General features: G+C 35.6%; 2 protein-coding genes and 1 pseudogene across 3 annotated transcripts; all 3 read left to right on the top strand.

The window, feature by feature from the left end:
• Window positions 1-1,593: 1,593 nt before the first annotated feature.
• On the top strand, window positions 1,594-5,601 carry LOC111370813 (homogentisate 1,2-dioxygenase-like). Of its 2 annotated transcripts, none has more exons than XM_022992690.1 (9): window positions 1,594-1,957; window positions 2,040-2,270; window positions 3,258-3,337; window positions 3,723-3,890; window positions 3,999-4,174; window positions 4,319-4,388; window positions 4,526-4,680; window positions 4,798-4,881; window positions 5,089-5,601. In XM_022992690.1, the coding sequence occupies exons 1-9, from the start codon at window positions 1,752-1,754 to the stop codon at window positions 5,212-5,214; spliced, it is 1,296 nt and encodes a 431-aa protein (XP_022848458.1). In that variant the 5' UTR covers window positions 1,594-1,751; the 3' UTR covers window positions 5,215-5,601. The 2 variants fall into 2 exon arrangements, with proteins under 2 accessions (XP_022848458.1, XP_022848457.1); XM_022992689.1 differs by having other exon boundaries at window positions 1,596-1,957; window positions 5,061-5,601.
• A 482-nt stretch (window positions 5,602-6,083) lies between these two features.
• Window positions 6,084-13,588, top strand: LOC111370161 (annotated as a pseudogene).
• A 2,114-nt stretch (window positions 13,589-15,702) lies between these two features.
• On the top strand, window positions 15,703-17,468 carry LOC111370162 (basic leucine zipper 61-like; the record flags this gene model as incomplete). Its single annotated transcript, XM_022991857.1, has 3 exons — window positions 15,703-16,906; window positions 17,178-17,268; window positions 17,388-17,468. Coding segments are annotated over exons 1-3 (675 nt in total), but the record flags the coding sequence as incomplete, so codon positions are not given.
• Between the last annotated feature and the right edge of the window lies 1 nt (window position 17,469).

Consider the following 17,469-nt stretch of genomic DNA (forward strand, 5'->3'; position numbering starts at 1 on the left):
TTTAGTTGATCCAATTAATTGACTTTGACATTTAGTTGATCCAATTAATTGACTTTAGTTGAAGGTTAAGGTAAGGTATGTGAAAAGGTAAAAGGTGAGGACCGATATTGCAATTATCCATAATTTTAAATAAAAATAGGAGAAATAATTATTTTAAATCAAATTGCCTTTTTAAGAAGTATAGTATGCTTTCGTTGAGAGTCGAACTGAAGACCTCTTGCTTACTAAACAAGTGCTCTAAGCGAGCTAAGAAAGTTATCGATACATTAAAAATAAGGGTGCATTTTATTGCAAATATAGAAAGAAAATAAATTCTAGATAATTTGGTTGTCTATAATTAATTTGCATGAAAATTATCAATTAAATGTGTTTGATTATTTTAATTTTCACCATAAAAAAAATATACTTATTACCTCTCGTTACACGTGGCTCTACATTGTGATCCATTGTAGCCCTTAGCCTACTCAACTCGAAGTACATTGCATAGTGGTCGAGGTCTCGAAGCCAATGAGAAATGCAATGAAGTCAACGCTTCAACCGAGACTCAACATCATGAAGTTCGAAAACCATTGACCAGGTGGGCAAGTCTGAGGCCCCTATGTCGAAGCGCCGATGAAGAATGCAATGCAGTCAACGCTTCAACCGAGACTTAGCATCATGAAGTCCGAAGACCATAGACCAGATGGGCAAGTCCGAGGCCCTATGCTGAAGCTTAAGCCTTCGAAGCACCTTATTATATCATATTCTTCCAAGAGATCTGTTTTTCACGAGTATTTTTTTCGAATGACTGATGAGACGTTTATCATAGAGTTTAAGTGTCAAATCTTATCAAATGAAGTGTGCGGCTCTGTACAGTTAATAAATGCATAGTAGGCTAGCAAATTAAAAGTGATGCCTATGATTAGATATGTGAATTAAAGAGATGAGATCGCGTGTACTCCTATCCAAGGATCGCTATTCAATTTGTACCACTATAAATACTTTTCCATATAACTCCTGTAGGACTAATGCAACTTTAAATACAAAAACACTACATATCATTTTACTCTCTTGCAAATGCAACCGAGTTTACATAACATTCATTTGCTTCAATTGGTAATTATGGTATGATCATCCTAAAAACGTTTTACTGGATTTCGAACTTTATCCTCTCATGTTGAAGAGCTACTCCCACACCTTGTCCTTTAAAGGGTTCGTGACCGTCGGTTTGTTGTAGAGTGTTGGAATTAGCTCACGTGTACGCGAGTGAAATTGACATCTGTTGTCTGCGTGACTCTAACTTAAAACGAGGTCAATAGGACTTATCCAATTTTTATTGGTGAATAAATGAAAAAGAGTGGATAAATAAGAGAAAGAGAATTCCCTAGAAAATAAAATGCCACTCTCCCTAAATAAATAATGTCGCGTGATCAAAAGTAGAAAAATGTTTTATATGGAAAAAAGTTAGTCAAACAGCACAAAAGTAGACAATTTAGTGAAAAAAACACATTTTTCATGAAAAATATTGACAATCAAACGCACCTAAGTTAATTTTTAAAATCAATTAATTAGTCAACATTATCTATAGCTTAGCAAACACGGTCTTCTTAGAGAGTGCCGGTCCAACAAGCCACGATTCCACATGATCCACCGAACTCACTTTCCGTTACTAGAGTCTCTTTCTGGGTTCCAATCCACTGAATTTGATTCTGTTCATATTAATCACTCGAATCACTAGCTTCTCAAATTTTGAAGTTAAATACTAATCGATTATGGATAGTGAAAACGCATCTCGGAGCCCCGAGTTTCCGGCGGACTTGAAGTATCAATCGGGCTTCGGGAACCATTTCTCGTCGGAGGCTATCGCCGGAGCTCTCCCTCTCAATCAGAACAGTCCTCTCGTCTGTCCTTACGGCCTCTACGCGGAGCAGATCTCCGGCACCTCCTTCACTTCCCCTCGCAAACTCAACCAGCGCAGGTTAATGCTTTGAAGAATCTATCTGTTTAAATTTTTGATGATTTTGAATGTGATCTATTCTGAGAAATTTTTGTTTTGGCAGTTGGTTATATCGGGTTAAGCCATCAGTTACTCATGAGCCATTTAAGCCTAGGGTCCCCAGTCACGGGAAGCTTGTGAGTGAATTTAATGAATCAAATAGTTCTGCAACTCCAACTCAGCTACGGTGGAAACCGGTGGAAGTTCCTAAAGCGCCGATTGATTTCATTGACGGATTATACACTCTTTGTGGCGCTGGCAGCTCGTATCTTCGGCATGGTTTTGCAATTCACATGTAATTGGTATTCCTGGTTTTACTTTACTGTTTTGCGATTTCGTGCAATCGTATTAAAACAAATTTGAGGTTATTAGGTGTATAGAGGTCAACTTTTATTTTAAATTTATCAACTTTATGTTCCATTAATCAACTATTCCATAGACTAAGATTTTTTTCCCTATTGCATCACATAGTTGTTGTGTATTTCCATTATTTTGTTATGGGCACAGATGATAGTCTTCAATCAAGTTCTGTTATGGCCTTGTGGCCAAAGGAAGTCCTATAAGCATGGGACTGGTTTATGTCTTAGCAGCCAACCTTGCGTAGAAAGCTATTAGCTCAAACCATTGTGCCGTATGTCCATCCATATCCATCTAATGTTATCAGTTAATGATTTTTTGATTTTAGACTTCATTTATTCTATTCTGGTCACCCTGGTTACGAGTCAACTAGACTTGCTCCAACTTCACAAAGATCTACCCCTTGGGGATTTTGTGCTTTAATATTCCATAGCAGGTTATTTCCACAGTTTGTTTGTTCTACAATTATTTATAATGTGCTGATTAAGTTCTATGGTTGCGCACGTTCCAAGTGCCTACATAGTTCTGCTATTCCTGAGAGCCACTAGGGGCAAAACACTGTATTGTAGCGTCCTGCTATGATGGGCTATGTTGCTGCTTGATAGGATTAAAGAAAGCAATAAAAAGAGATTTGATTTCTGGATTGAGATGAATTATAAATTATGATGTGCATGTTAATGCTAAGAACTTGTTCTTATTTTTAACAAGTGTCAAGCAAAAATATGTATCTCAGCATTATTACCAAAATACTAGAGCTTCAATACTTTCTTGGAACTGGAGTTATTTCTATCTTTTTTGGTTAATGGAGCTTCCTTGATTGACATGTCAAAATTCTTAATGCTATTGTTCTTGATGTTAGTATGAAAGTGAATGATATTGTGTATGTATGCAATCTTTAAGCTGACGATCGAACTTGTAAATGCAGGTATGCTGCTAACAAATCAATGGACAATTGTGCGTTCTGCAGTGCTGATGGTGACTTTTTGCTTGTTCCCCAAGAAGGAAGTAAGTGGTGCGAAATATATGCAACTTCACCTTTTTTGCACTAGTTGTGTTTGCCATTTTTATTGAGCTTGAAGATAGTTGTTTGATAAATAGAATCTGCTTAGCTTTGTTAGATGTTGCAATTTTTAGAAGGCAGCTAATGATTTCCTTCATAATTTTAGAATATCTCGTCTATTTCAAAAACCTGTTAACTCTGTTCATGCATTTGTCTACATTGCGTTTCTTACTCTCCTATTCCTACCAGTTTACCTCATGGCAAGTCCCTTTTTGCTTTACATCTGGGATTTAGCCAAATCATTAAATACACACCATTTTGTTTTTATGGTTGTCTTGTGCTTTATATTTACTGATTTGGAACCCCTATTTCTCTATTGCCCTTATTTAGGGCTGTGGATAACAACTGAATTCGGAAAATTGCAAGTATCTCCTGGTGAGGTAGTAGTTTTACCTCAAGGGGTGCGGTTTGTTGTTGAGCTACCAGATGGACCATCACGCGGCTATGTTGCTGAAATATTTGGAACTCATTTTCAACTCCCTGATCTTGGACCTATAGGTGAATCAAAAAGTTCAAGTTCTTTATTTTCCTCTAGCATATTTCATCAGGCCACCAAACCAAAAAATTAATTTTATTGTATCCATGGTGTGTATTTCATTTGTATAGGGGCTAATGGTCTTGCTTCTCCAAGGGACTTTCTCGTTCCTGTGGCCTGGTTCGACCAGAGCTCCCATCCCGGTTATGTGATTGTTCAGAAGTTTGGCGGTGAACTCTTTACTGCAAAACAAGATTTCTCCCCATTCAATGTAGTAGCGTGGCATGGAAATTATGTACCTTATAAGGTGAGCATTTTTACTTTTTAGATGCTAGTCCTTGTGGAAAAGAATGGGAACTGTTGAGCGAACTCTCTTTATCTAATTTATTTAGGTAACATGGCGAGTCAATATTTCGTATGTTATGAAACCTGATTTCATTTTTGTTTTCAGTATGAGCTAAGCAAATTCTGCCCATACAATACCGTCTTGATTGATCATAGTGATCCATCAATAAATACAGGTGGGTTTCTCATACATGGTTTATCTTCCCTATGTTCTTTTATCCGATAACTTGTTATGACCCTGTCCATGTTTACTACTATAAAAAATGCTTTGCATGGAAATTTTGTTTTGGTTCACTTTTCTGTTTTGGTGCAGTGCTGACGGCACCCACTGATAAGCCTGGAGTGGCTTTGCTTGATTTTGTCATTTTCCCTCCTCGGTGGTTGGTTGCTGAACATACATTTCGTCCTCCATATTATCATCGCAACTGTATGAGTGAATTCATGGGTCTAATTTATGGAGGATATGAGGTACAATTTATGTAATGAAAATTTCATATTCAGGCCTTGTGACATTAGAAATCAGATATATTTCACTGCCTTTTTGCCCTTTCATTATATTTTATAAACATGCAATCCTCTTTTCAGGCAAAAGCTGATGGGTTTGTTCCAGGAGGCGCAAGCCTTCATAGCTGCATGACTCCCCATGGTCCAGATACTAAAACATACGAGGTAATATACCTGCTTGCAGCTCAAAAAGAAATTCAATCACTTTTTGGTATGTTGGTGTCTTTTTACTTCCATAACTATGCCTTTTCCGAGTTGTTTTATGAACTCGAACTATTTAAATTCTTTGATGATGTACTTCTGTTACTTCTATATTTAGACCTTTTCTTAATTATTTTATACAGACGACAATTGCACTTGGAAATGAAGCAGGGCCTTGTAGAATTGCTAATACTCTTGCCTTCATGTTCGAGTCATGTCTGGTTCCTCGAGTCTGCCGATGGGCACTTGAATCTACCTACATGGATCATGATTATTACCAATGTTGGATTGGTCTGAAGTCCCATTTCACATGTGAACTTGGAAAGGAACAAAACCAAGACTTACAGAACGGGCTCGAAGAGAAGAAATGAAAGGCGTTTGTACCCGAGATGGTGTCAGAGTAAGAAGGTTGTATCAACATGTTCCTCAAGTTGAGAGTCTAGCTTGTACATAGTAAAAGATTGTATATAGATGTTGAGCAATATATGATTGGCATGCCTTTTTGTTCAAGGTGCAAATTGGATAAGATTGTATATAAGATTGTTGGATTCTAATAAACATAGGTACTTCCATATTGGACATTGAGATATTCTCTTTAGTCTTAAAATTGAAAATGCTGTTTGTACAAATTGGGGATCATTCGAAGTGATGTGGAGTGAAATGATAATGTTTAATTGGTTGGGTGAAATGATAAGGTCATTTAAATTTTTTATAAAATTGTGTTGTACCATGAGGATTATTATTGGATTGCACATAGAGCATTGCTTTCTAAAATTGTATATATTCTTTTATGGGTGTTAAACATTTTATTAGTGTGATTGTCATGTTCTCAATGTTTTATCATTATGTGTGGTATCCTCACTAAAGAAAAATGTCTATTTAGACGGTAAATATTATTTAATACTAGATGTTTGATTAAAAGGGTAAAAGAATCTAAAGAAAAGTAACGTTTATTCATTGATGTAATTAAAATTTCAATAAAAGTTGAATGATTGCAAATGAAATTTATACCTTTTAAAACATTGTACAAATTCGCATTTCGATCATGTGAGTTCTTAAAGTTTACAAAGACTCATTTTTGTTTTCTATAATATCAATTTTAAATTATTATTAGCTAGTATTTTCATTTTGTCACTTAAAGAAGAACTAACTTTCTTTGAAGTATAATGCCCGTAAAGAAAGAATCGTAATAAATACAAAGAAGTGGCTTTTTTATCCAATAGTAACGAGTTTGAACCAATATTTTCAGATAGATTGAGGTCATGTAAAATGACGCAACATAGAAAAATGGTGGTGGATTCTATTAATTGAGTTTTACCCATTGTATTTTGTTAATTTTTTGAGAAGCAAAATCGCGGAAGGTGAGTTTTAGAAATGCATAATTAAAAATAAAAAAAATTAAAAAATTATAAGTGTAAATGTAAAATTAATTAAAAATGAGTGAAAGAAATAAAGTCACTTCTGAATAAGGCTTAAGCTTGATTCGTAATGATTTTTAGAATTTATTTTTTGATTATTAAAGAGCAAAGTTGATCCTACCTATGAAAGGAGATGTCAAAAATGACGATTGAAATAGTGAAATAACGATAGAAAAAAAGGATTTTTTGAAGAGGAAAAATCATTGCCAAACATCACATTGCAGTTAGCCTCTCAACACCGCCATGATCTCGTTAAAACTATAACTCCTCCAAATTCAACACTGGACACACACACTCCTTCAAATGCTGTCTCTCTCTCTCTCACAAATTCAATTTTTGTTTCGACAAACCTAACCCCCACTACCCTATTGCGCTCATATACATTAATTGAATTGTAGCAGCAACGGCGGATGATTCTGGAGACATCGAGATGCTCTACGAGTTTGGTGAAAAACTCAACCAGGCCAAAGACAAGTCTCAAGTCAGTAAATACTTATGGCAGCGTGAAGGCGAAGCAGTTGGCCGCTCTGCTGATACCAAGGTTTTTTCAAGTACTTTACCGGGCTCTCAGAGCAAGCTCTTGACCAGCATTTGTATCTTTGCGAGGATGAGGAACTTGGGGTTTGGAATCTATTCTGCGATTAATGCTTTTCGTTTGTGTATTTTGTCGATACTCCAATATGAGTTTACATAAGCGGAATTCTTTTACTAAATTGACCGGTCATTTACCATTCAGAATTTCGGGGATCTGACTTATGTTCGACGTATTACTGGTTTAGTTTAGTTGTGGAGAATAATTTATAAGTAGAATTGATTGAAGCTATTATTTGATAACAAGTGAGCAGAAACGTATTCATTCTGTTATCTTTCCTGAATGCTTTGCTTTTAATTTTCGATTTAGTTCCATATAGGTGAAAAGCTTGAAGCTTCAATGGTTTCTTTCTTAGAGTATTATAGTGCCCTTCCATATAGGTGCTATATACTAGCACGCCTGAAACAAGCTAGCCAAAACAAGAGCAAATGCTTTAGCAATTATTTGAAAGAATACTGCTATGGGAATAAAAATGAAAGGAGAAGGTTGTGAATGAAAATGGCTTTCGACTTATATAAAAAATGTAATAATGAAAAACTGATGCTATGCTTTCTGGGAAGGAAATTGGGACTAATAATTGACACTATAAAAACATTTCATTCAATTATAAATCGAATTTTTACTGCAGGTTCAATTTTGTAACCTAATTCCATGCCACCAAACATGCTATGAGTGTGAATTAGCATTATTTTTTGCTCTAGTTTGTTCTGCTTCAGCAGCTAGAGAGAGGTTTTCCTGTATAAGTTTAATGTTAATTGTTAAGTGTGCCCAAAAAAAGTAAATAATATGGTCTCTCTTTGCAGCCTTAAGCAAGCATCTTGTGGCCTTGAATTAAACTAGCATCATAAAAGTGCTATAGCTGTCCACTATGTGGGATTTCTTCTAAAAATCGCCCATTTGATATTTCCCAGAATGTATTGGTATTCACTATTCTCTTTATATTTGAAAGAAATTTATTAGTCAATATAATTTTGGGCGAGGTACACGAAAAGTGGGTTGATGGAAGTTCACATATGGTAACCTAAATATCTTTTGGGAAGTCCGCTAACTATTTATTGTTAAAGGTGTGAGTACAAGCTATACGTGTGCTTCCTCTCTTATGCAAGGATACTAACATCTGTCTAAAATTGTTGACATCCTTGGTATCTATTTTTTGATTCTTAATGACTTAAGTTCACTTGATTAGATAACAATATCATCCTTGGTGTTTTTAGGAGATAACGTGGAATGTGACGCGGTGCATAAAGCCCTCATATCTTTATTACGGCAGGATGTTAAAAGTAAGTTCCAGTGGCTGTATTATACCATTTTTTCCCCTCATAACACCAATGTCTTCTTTTTCCTTTTCGAGGCGGGAGCATTAGTGAAGGATTTTGCTTTCCAAACTTCATCGTACTTCACAATTTTCTCTTAGACATATTCTGGAACATGATTTAAAATCACTGCATAACGTTTTTAAATTCAGCTAGTTCCATAATCTAAATCAACTTATAAACATAAGACACTTATAAATTCAGCTAGTTGCTAAATCTAAATCAAGAACAAGGAAGTAAGACCTATTGGTCACTCTGCAGATCCGAAATGTATTAATTCCAACACGTGTAAAAAAATCAAAGTTTATTGAAATTTGCAACTAAATTTTATGTTCTCCACGAACTTCATTTTGTTCCTAATTAGTCACTTTAATATTTAGATTGTTTCAGTCAGATCACCTAGTTAGTCTTCCATCCAGTATCTAACCTAACTGTCTTGACAGAATTTCAACGTGTTCAAATCTACGTTTTTATTTATTTATTTATTTATGTCAAATGCCACTTGGGCAATTCATGGCACATTACATGAGCCAGTATCCTAGGTGTAAATGTTCTTTGTGGAAGCCAATTTGGCATCTTAAAAAATGCATCTACCATCATAGTCCATCATTTGGACTTGTATAACGCCTATAATACACTTCTGTGAGATTTATGTTGTAGAAACTTGCTATCACTTCATTTTCATTGAACTACCTGCTTATCTAGAATTTATTACTTCATTTACATATTGGGTTTGTGAATATATTTGTATTCTGAAGCTGTTCAGTATGTCTGCTGCAGCTTCCTTAATAGCTTTATTTAGGCACGTTGGAAGCACCAAAGATCGAAGTGCTGATGAAATTAGAGATAAGGTAAAGGGATGCATAATCTCTCTCTCTCTCTCTTTTTGCTCTTCTGGAAATGTTTGAATTGTGAATGAGGGCATATTGCAGGTGTTTCTTTCTCTTAAGGGAGAGCTACTGAAGCCATTGGGTGAAATGGAGAGGCATTTAACTAATTTGATAAAGAAGGTATATTCTTGTTTAATATGGAGCACTGTAGTCTTAGTGTTCTTTCTCTTTAATGGCTCATTTATTTTGCTTAACTGATCATTACTTTTTCTACAGTTCTGATCTAGGAGCTCAACACTTGTTGAGTTACAGTTTGTTGACTCCCACATTTCCTGTTGCAGAATTTGCAAGATGTGACAGCTATTGAACTTAAAATGTTTATTGACTTTTTGAAGAGCTCGAGCTTATTTGAACAGAAGGCTCCTGTGGAGCGTGTCGAGGAACTTGTTGAGATCATTGATGGCCTCTTGATGCTCAATTCAATGTATGTTCCTTTTCCAGTATATGACTCGAGCAATTGTTTGCCTTTTGCTATTTGTTTAGTTATTGCTGTTTTACAAACTTCTGTTTAGATTCAACTTCATTCTTATGGCCCATTTTCTCAAAGATAGTGCTAGTTGTCAAGTTCGAGAATTTTTGCTTCAATACTCATTGATGGCCCTGTCAAGCTTGTTTTCCCAATTTTATTTTGTTGAACGAATATTTTAACCTTTTTTCCAGTTTAAAATTTGGTGAAAAGTTTTTTCTTTGAGAAAATGTCGTATGTTGTTTTTTCCTGGTGCGATACACTTTGATGTGATTTTATAGATCATTCAAAGGTCAATTCAATTTTCGCTGAACAAATTGCTGGAACGACAAGTTATAAGATGGGTGACCAATTGGCAAGTCCTCAAATTGCACCTCTTAAAACTCTTCCTATGTTTCTTCACAGCGGGTAGTATACTTGGAATGTGGATGGTGGAGGGTTGCTATAGGTTGACAACTAATGCAGAACTTTACCACTTGTGACATCATATTGGTTTCTATTATGTATATGCTAATTATTTTGTAACCTTATTTTATAGTACTTCCATCTAACGAGCTTTCTCCTCTCAACTCTATCAGGTTACAGATGGTGATTACATTGACCGATTTATATCCTGCCTGTGCATGGCCCTACCGTTCTTTATGGTATATTCCTTAAACATTAATTTGAGCATCAATAATTGTTGTTTTGATCAGTTAACCTCATTGTATGTGTGATGTTGGATGCTTTGGGAGAATTATAAGAGAAGGGGAAACAGGAGAGAAGAAGAGAAAGGAGGGAGAAAAGGAGAGAATGGGGAGAATATCAATTCATTTTATAATCAAAGGTTGTTTGAATTACATCGCATAAGCCCCTTTATGTAGGGTTTTAAAAGACCCTATTCTAAGGAGGAAATATATAATAAAAGCAATTAAACTAAACTTAATTATGTTTTCTAAAATACGAATTAAAATTGGAAACTAAATATAATAATATCAATCTAATATTCCATCAATGTGGTTCCAGACAGGTGCATCAAGCTGTAAGTTTCTCAACCATCTGAACAAGCAAATTATACGAGTCTTTGATAAGGTAGTACTTGCTATCTGAACTGAATTGCCACCAATATTGTGAATTATTATTGAGTTACGTATTAAGTTTTTGAGCTAGCATTTTGTTGAGGAAGCATCTCATTTTGACTAGTGCTGCTTCATATTGTGGTTATCTAATGAATGTTAAATCTCTTTCCCCTTCAGCTTCCTGAAGAGCGAAAATTAGACCTGATCAAGAACCTTGTGGAATGTTCTCTTTACCCAAGTCCACAGGATGCAAGACAGATTCTTCCATCAGTTGTTCAGCCGTTAAAGGTATTTCTTTAGAAGGAGATGGAAACTGTGTGGTTTTTCATGTTGCCTGCATATTATCAATTGTAATGCCTCTGCTGATCCCTTTCTTCAGTCATTGTATAATTATTCGAACATTCTATTATTGGGATAAATTAAATAGACATATCTCTCTCTTCACTGCATGATTCTGCTTGCTTTTATTGGTTTTGATTTTATTTCCTCTATATTGCCTTTCCTCTTGTTAATTTATATCTGTGAATTATTTTGTTTCTTCAAACGTATAATTATTAGCTTTCCTTGATTGCATTATTCTCTCTCTAAATATATATGTGCACACGCGCGTGCACACACATATATTAGAGAACCTTTTGGCAAATACAAACACCGCCGCACAGACATTTCTATTTACAGAATATGCTCATGCTTTATTTTCTTTTATTCTTCAGTTGGACATTAATGTTTTGATACAGGTTATGTTGATGAGTGAAAAATTCATTTAAAATGTAGAAATAATGTTTTGGATAGTGATTTTTTTTTTTTTTTGGAGAATGTGTCATTAACAAGAATGGAAAAATTTTGGGCTTACTTTAAAAATATTTTATTGTGTAAATGTGCGGTAAAAAAATGAGTATGAGAAACAAAGAGACTCAAACAAGGGCTTACGGTATTCTTGTTGAATATGTGATGCTGTCAATACTTAGTGCTATATACCTGCATGTCCCATGGCGACGATTTGCCCAGCGACATGGTGGCTAGAAATTACTTAAATCTACAATAGGACACTTGATGTGCCATGTTTTATATGATTTTTAGATTGGTTTAGGAAATTCTTTCTCAAGACCCCTTTCTGCCTTTTTGTCTATCAGAAATATTTGGTTTGAAGGAAGATCGAAGAGATAAACTTCTCGTGTGTCAAGTGTCTGTTGTATTCATTTCACCATTTAGCTTGTAAGGTAAAAGTGAGATATATTTTACCCGTCAATATATCTGTGATGTGCTTCAAAGCTGACTTGAGATCTCTTTGTATCATTTATTTAGACCCCAAATTCCACAAATAGCCTATTCGGCTACAAGATAGTTACTGGTCAGCCTTCAGACAGACTTGGAGAAGACTTTTCAGGTCTAAACAAGGACTTCATAGAGAGGAAATTTATGCACCAATTCCACGACTGATATTTTCCAAATTTTACACAAACCTTTGTTATTGGACAAATAAAGTAAAAGACTAATGCTGAGGCTCAAAACCTCATGTAAGTTACAGAAGAAATTTTTTTTTTGGGGGTGAGGGGGGTGGGGTTGGATATTTATTGGATCAAAGTTAGAGCACAGAATAGTTGAAAAAGAGAACATCATAGTTGTTTTCAGCCACCAATGAACAGCAATAACTTTTTGGGCGAATGAGTTTGATGTTCTTGATTGGTAGAATAAGAATAATATGCTTATTTTCATGCAATAACAGAGTTTTTTCATGCGCCCTGATTTATTTGCTTGATTCTTAATTACCAAATCATTCATTTTTATATAATCAGGTGTCAATAGTTGTGAGCATAGCAAAAATAACAAAAACGATTGGTTTCTTTTACTTTCTTCCCCCTTTTCCATTTAAGTTCTCTATTGTAATCTTTAAGAGAATAACTTTGAACTTGACTTGGATCTATAATGAAACAGATTGAGCCTATTGAGGGTTTAGCAAAGGCTATGAATAAGAAATTGACCCAAGGGATGGCTGAGCACAATAAAGCTATGACAGCTGCAAAAAGAGAAGAAGAAAAGTATGTCATTGTGGGTTTCGTTCCTAGTAGCTATTTTTGTCATCTCATAACCCCTTTCCTGTGTTGTATTTGGCAGAATTAATGCTGATTGGTCCGTTTACTTGCATTGATTTTACTTTTTATTTTTCCTCTAACTTGCAGAAGAAGCAGAATGCTACAACTGGTCTTCGAACCTGCAACAATATATTGGCGATGGCCCAGGTGAATTCTTTTGCTAATGGCTCAGAATTATGCATTCTACAAAAAATGTTTCGCATTTTATTGGTTTATTGATTTTTTCAGTTCGGGGATTCTTTTTTTAAATTTAGTTTATGAATGAAATGGTGGAGAAATTTGATATTTTCTAGTCTTCAAATCTTCTTTCTATTGTGTCTTGCATCTGGTATTCAGCCATTGCGTACAAAAGCTCCGTCATTTACTGGGGATCAGAAAATTACTTTGTTATGGAAAGAAAGAACTAAAGCTTCAATTCCATCAAGTACCGCTGCTGCTGGGTAACTGAGACAAAGAACCTCCTCAAACTATCATTTTCACTGTCCGGTTTTCTATGTTTACATTCTTGGTTTGCTTTGTGCAGTAAAAAACGTAACGCTGCTGCTAATGGATCTAACCGCAATTCGGCCAAAAGGGGTAGGGGAATGGGAGGCCTACAAAACCTTCTTAACAAGGCATTTGAAGGTTTAAATGGTGGACGAGCTGGTGGAAGAGGTGGTGCAAGACGTGGTGGATGGCGGGGTCGTGGTAGAGGAAGAAGTTATAGATGAAACTGGTCGCTACTTTGCTGTATAATTCACACAATTTACTGATATACATGAGATTGTTGTAGTTTTATTTTATTTAATTTTTCTCACCTTAGTTCTTTAGATTCATAACTAGTAGTCGATATATGATGAAATTTTGGATTTTTATTTTTAATTTTCGTAATATTTTTAGAAGAAAATGATGGGCGGATGGGAAGTGGATGAGATCAATACTCTGCGCGTTCGCGCGTTCCCTTTTAGGGAATTCCATCATATCACTAATTGGAAAAAACAGGTAGGGTCTCGTTGTTGGTTCCTCCCACGTGCAATAATGACACTTTTTCTCATTGAATTAGGCTAATAAGGGGTCCCACTGTCTGTCCCGAATCCTGTACGGTTTGTTTAGAATTTTTGGGGATTGTGATTAACATTGGAAAATTGTAATTGTCCTTTTCTGATTTTTATTTTTTCAAATGCTTCATGTTTGCATAGAGCCCTTGAGTTGGATTGTCTCGTTTTTTTTAAAATTCATTTTTAACATTATTTCAATAAAATATTTTTGCTGATTCATAATTTTTTTTTCTATTTTTTAAATTAAATATCACTTCTTGAAAAATAAAAATCAAACAAGGATAATGATTGAAGAGCGAGTCAATAGCTTCGATGGTATTAGGTTAGAATTACCTTCAATGGAGCCAACTTTTTTCTCCCTTGCACATGCATATGCTTGTTTAGCGCCATATGTTTGCATATCAATCAAAGATTTTTTGTAATCAATCAATTGGTGACGCCAATATTTTAAGATATTTGCTTTAGAATTGGATAACAAAATCCTGTACGGTTTGTTTAGAATTTTTGGGGATTGCGATTAACATTGGAAAATTGTAATTGTCCTTTTCTGATTTTTATTTTTTCAAATGCTTTATGTTTGCATAGAGCCCTTGAGTTGGGTTGTCTCGTTTTTCTTCAAATTCATTTTTAACATTATTTCAATAAAATATATTTGCTGATTCATAATTTTTTTCTATTTTTTTATATTAAATATCACTTCTTTAAAAAACAAACAAGGATAATGATTGAAGAGCGAGTCAATAGCTTCGATGGTATTAGGTTAGAATTACCTTCAATGAAGCCAACTTTTTTCTCCATTGCACATGCATATGCTTGTTTAGCGCCATATATTTGCATATCAATCAAAGATTTTTTGTAATCAATCAATTGGTGACGCCAATATTTTAAGATATTTGCTTTAGAATTGGATAACAAGTTTGCACAAAGACAAAATATTTGGTTTTTGTAACTTGTTAAACGCACACATTTTATAAAGGTAAAATTTGTTCTTTATTTCGACTTCTTGTAACTACTATGCAAGTCAAATTTCATTTAAAATAATTCTATTTAATGTCATTGCTGTTCAATATAAATTTATGTGATAGTAAAATTTTTGTCACATAAACGAGTGATACGTCGACAAGCCCTTTTTCACATGAAAACAATAATAAATGCAGTTGGGACAAGCTTTCTGATGACACAAGTGACTTTGTAGTTTTCACTAATCATTATTAGTCTTTTAACTACTTTTAACTAACAAAATAAACATGAATAGCACTATGGTTGAATTATGGAAGCTACCAAGAAAGAAGCCTCTATGCCCCGGGGCATAGTCTAGTGTTGCAAAAGATAGGAGTGAAGTTATCTCACGCCTCGTTGGCAGTCGCAGTGTGGAGATTCGATTCCTTAGACATGAATTGGATTCCTTGTAGGAGCAGTGTGCATGCAGCTCTTGTTCCATAACCTGTTGAGGCACATCCTGCGATTTACTTTTCTCACAAAACTCTAGGGACGGGGCGGTCGGAGCCCTCAAGGTTGGGGTTCAACCTTTTTAAGAAAGAAGCCTCTATGAATTGTGAGAGAGAGAGAGAGAGAGAGAGAGACTGACTCCATGTGACTGAGTTGAGAAGAAGGCAAATTGAGGTGGGGACATAAAAACATTGCACATGGGGAAGAAGAAGACATTATTCTGCGGCCTCTTTTCCCTTCACAGCTCATCCTCTCTAAATCCCACATCCTCCCACTATACCCCATTCAATATTTTTATCCCTCTATTAACTATTTCATTAGAGTAGTGTTTTTTGTAAATAAGGCTTACAATCAATAGTTTATGTGACAATATAGTCACCGTTACATTCTCGAATGAAATTGGAATACATTTAATTAATTCAAGATTACGACAATTACCTCACTGTTATATTAATCTTGTCGAAATCATGTCCACTCTATATGACTTCTAGTGTTTTTGTTTTTTAAAATCATTTCATCTCTTTCGGGAAGAATGTCGAGTCTTTTCCTTCTTGTTCCTTTCTTAAGTTCTTGAATGTATGAAGTCTTGTTTCTCTGAGGGAACAATTCTTGCAATCCAATACGAAAAACTAGAGTATGCTGACAAACGTTACAAAATTGACTATAAAGATCGTCGAAGGATTTTATCCAATGGTGGATAGTGAACAAGTACAGATAAACTCTAGTGCGATTATGCACAAGAACAAAACCCAAAAACAGAATGAATCTTCGATTCTCCCATATGATAACCAGGGTGGTGAAGAGGCAATGGCACATTGGCACGTGGTGGCTGATTCCCAGTTATTAAACTAGTGCTACTTTCTCAGAGAAAACCGTTGGATTTCGATGACCCTTCTTCTCGACAGCTGTAGCTAGCTGTCCTAATCCTCCATCCCATGTGACCCACTCACCCCCACCCCCACCCTTCCCTCCAAAATTTCCGGGCCTTAAAAATAAGAACACTGCCCTACAATCTTGATGATACCCTACACACAGACACTTGACAATTCGTCCTTAAATCACTCAACTCTCTTGTCTAAGAAATTCTTCATTCAGGATTTTCTTGAACTTGATTTATATCTCGTTTTGGTTTAGGTATAATTGAGTAGAAGATTTGAGGGCTGTTAATGCATGGAGCACTTACCACCAAGAGTTCCATCTATGGCACAGAATTGGCCGTCATTTCCATTCCAAATGATGCCACTTCATGCTCCGCAAAATTCATGGGTTGATGAATTCGTTGACTTCTCCTCGACACGGCGGAGCATGTACCGGAGGACGGCGAGTGACCCTGTCGCCTTCGTGGAAGAGTCTGGCAATAATAATAATGGGTTTGAGAGATTGGATGATGAACAGTTAAGAGACATGTTTTCTGATGATATGGCGGATGTGGGGCCTACTACAAGGTCTTCGTCTAGTCCTTCCTCGCCGTCGGATCAGAACGGTGAAAACAATGAGAAGATAACAACGGTGGTGGAGGTGGAGGTGGAGAAGGAGCCCCACCGTGTGCAGCCGAAGAATGAGCCTGGTGAGGTGGATAGTTCATGCAAACCACCAGTAGAGTCACTGCCTCCTGCCAAATCTTCTGATAATGCTTCTGGGGATACCATTGTTGATCCAAAGAGGATCAAAAGGTAAAATTTGTTAAAAAATTGAAACAGTCCTAGAATTTATCGATGTTATTTAAGGAAAACATACCCCAAGAAACATTTACTTTTTGGAGTGAAAGATGTTTTTGGTCTGTTGAATGTGTAAAGTTTTCCATCTTTTGGCATAATTTAACAGATATCGCATTCATTCTTAACTATTTGCGTCAAGACAGCAAATTTGGAATCTGAATGATCATTTGAGCTTTAGATGTAGTGAATAATTTCATTTTTCTAACGTATTCATGTTGATGGCCAGAGTTTTGGCCAATCGTCAGTCGGCTCAAAGATCAAGAGTGAGGAAATTACAATACATTTCTGAGCTTGAAAGGAGTGTGACAACATTGCAGGTACGCATGTCTTGTCTGGAGAAATTGACAGTACTAAAGCATAAAAATAAGTTAAGAATTTATTAATATTATTTTCGACCTATAATTTTTGTGCAGTCCTAATTATTGAATTAATGCAGAGTGAAGTATCAGCTTTGTCACCAAGCGTCGCATTTTTAGACCATCAAAGGCTGCTTCTCAATGTTGATAATAGTGCTCTTA

The sequence above is a fragment of the Olea europaea genome, chromosome 21, assembly GCF_002742605.1.
Source record: "Olea europaea var. sylvestris chromosome 21, O_europaea_v1, whole genome shotgun sequence".
Taxonomy (NCBI): domain Eukaryota; kingdom Viridiplantae; phylum Streptophyta; class Magnoliopsida; order Lamiales; family Oleaceae; genus Olea; species Olea europaea.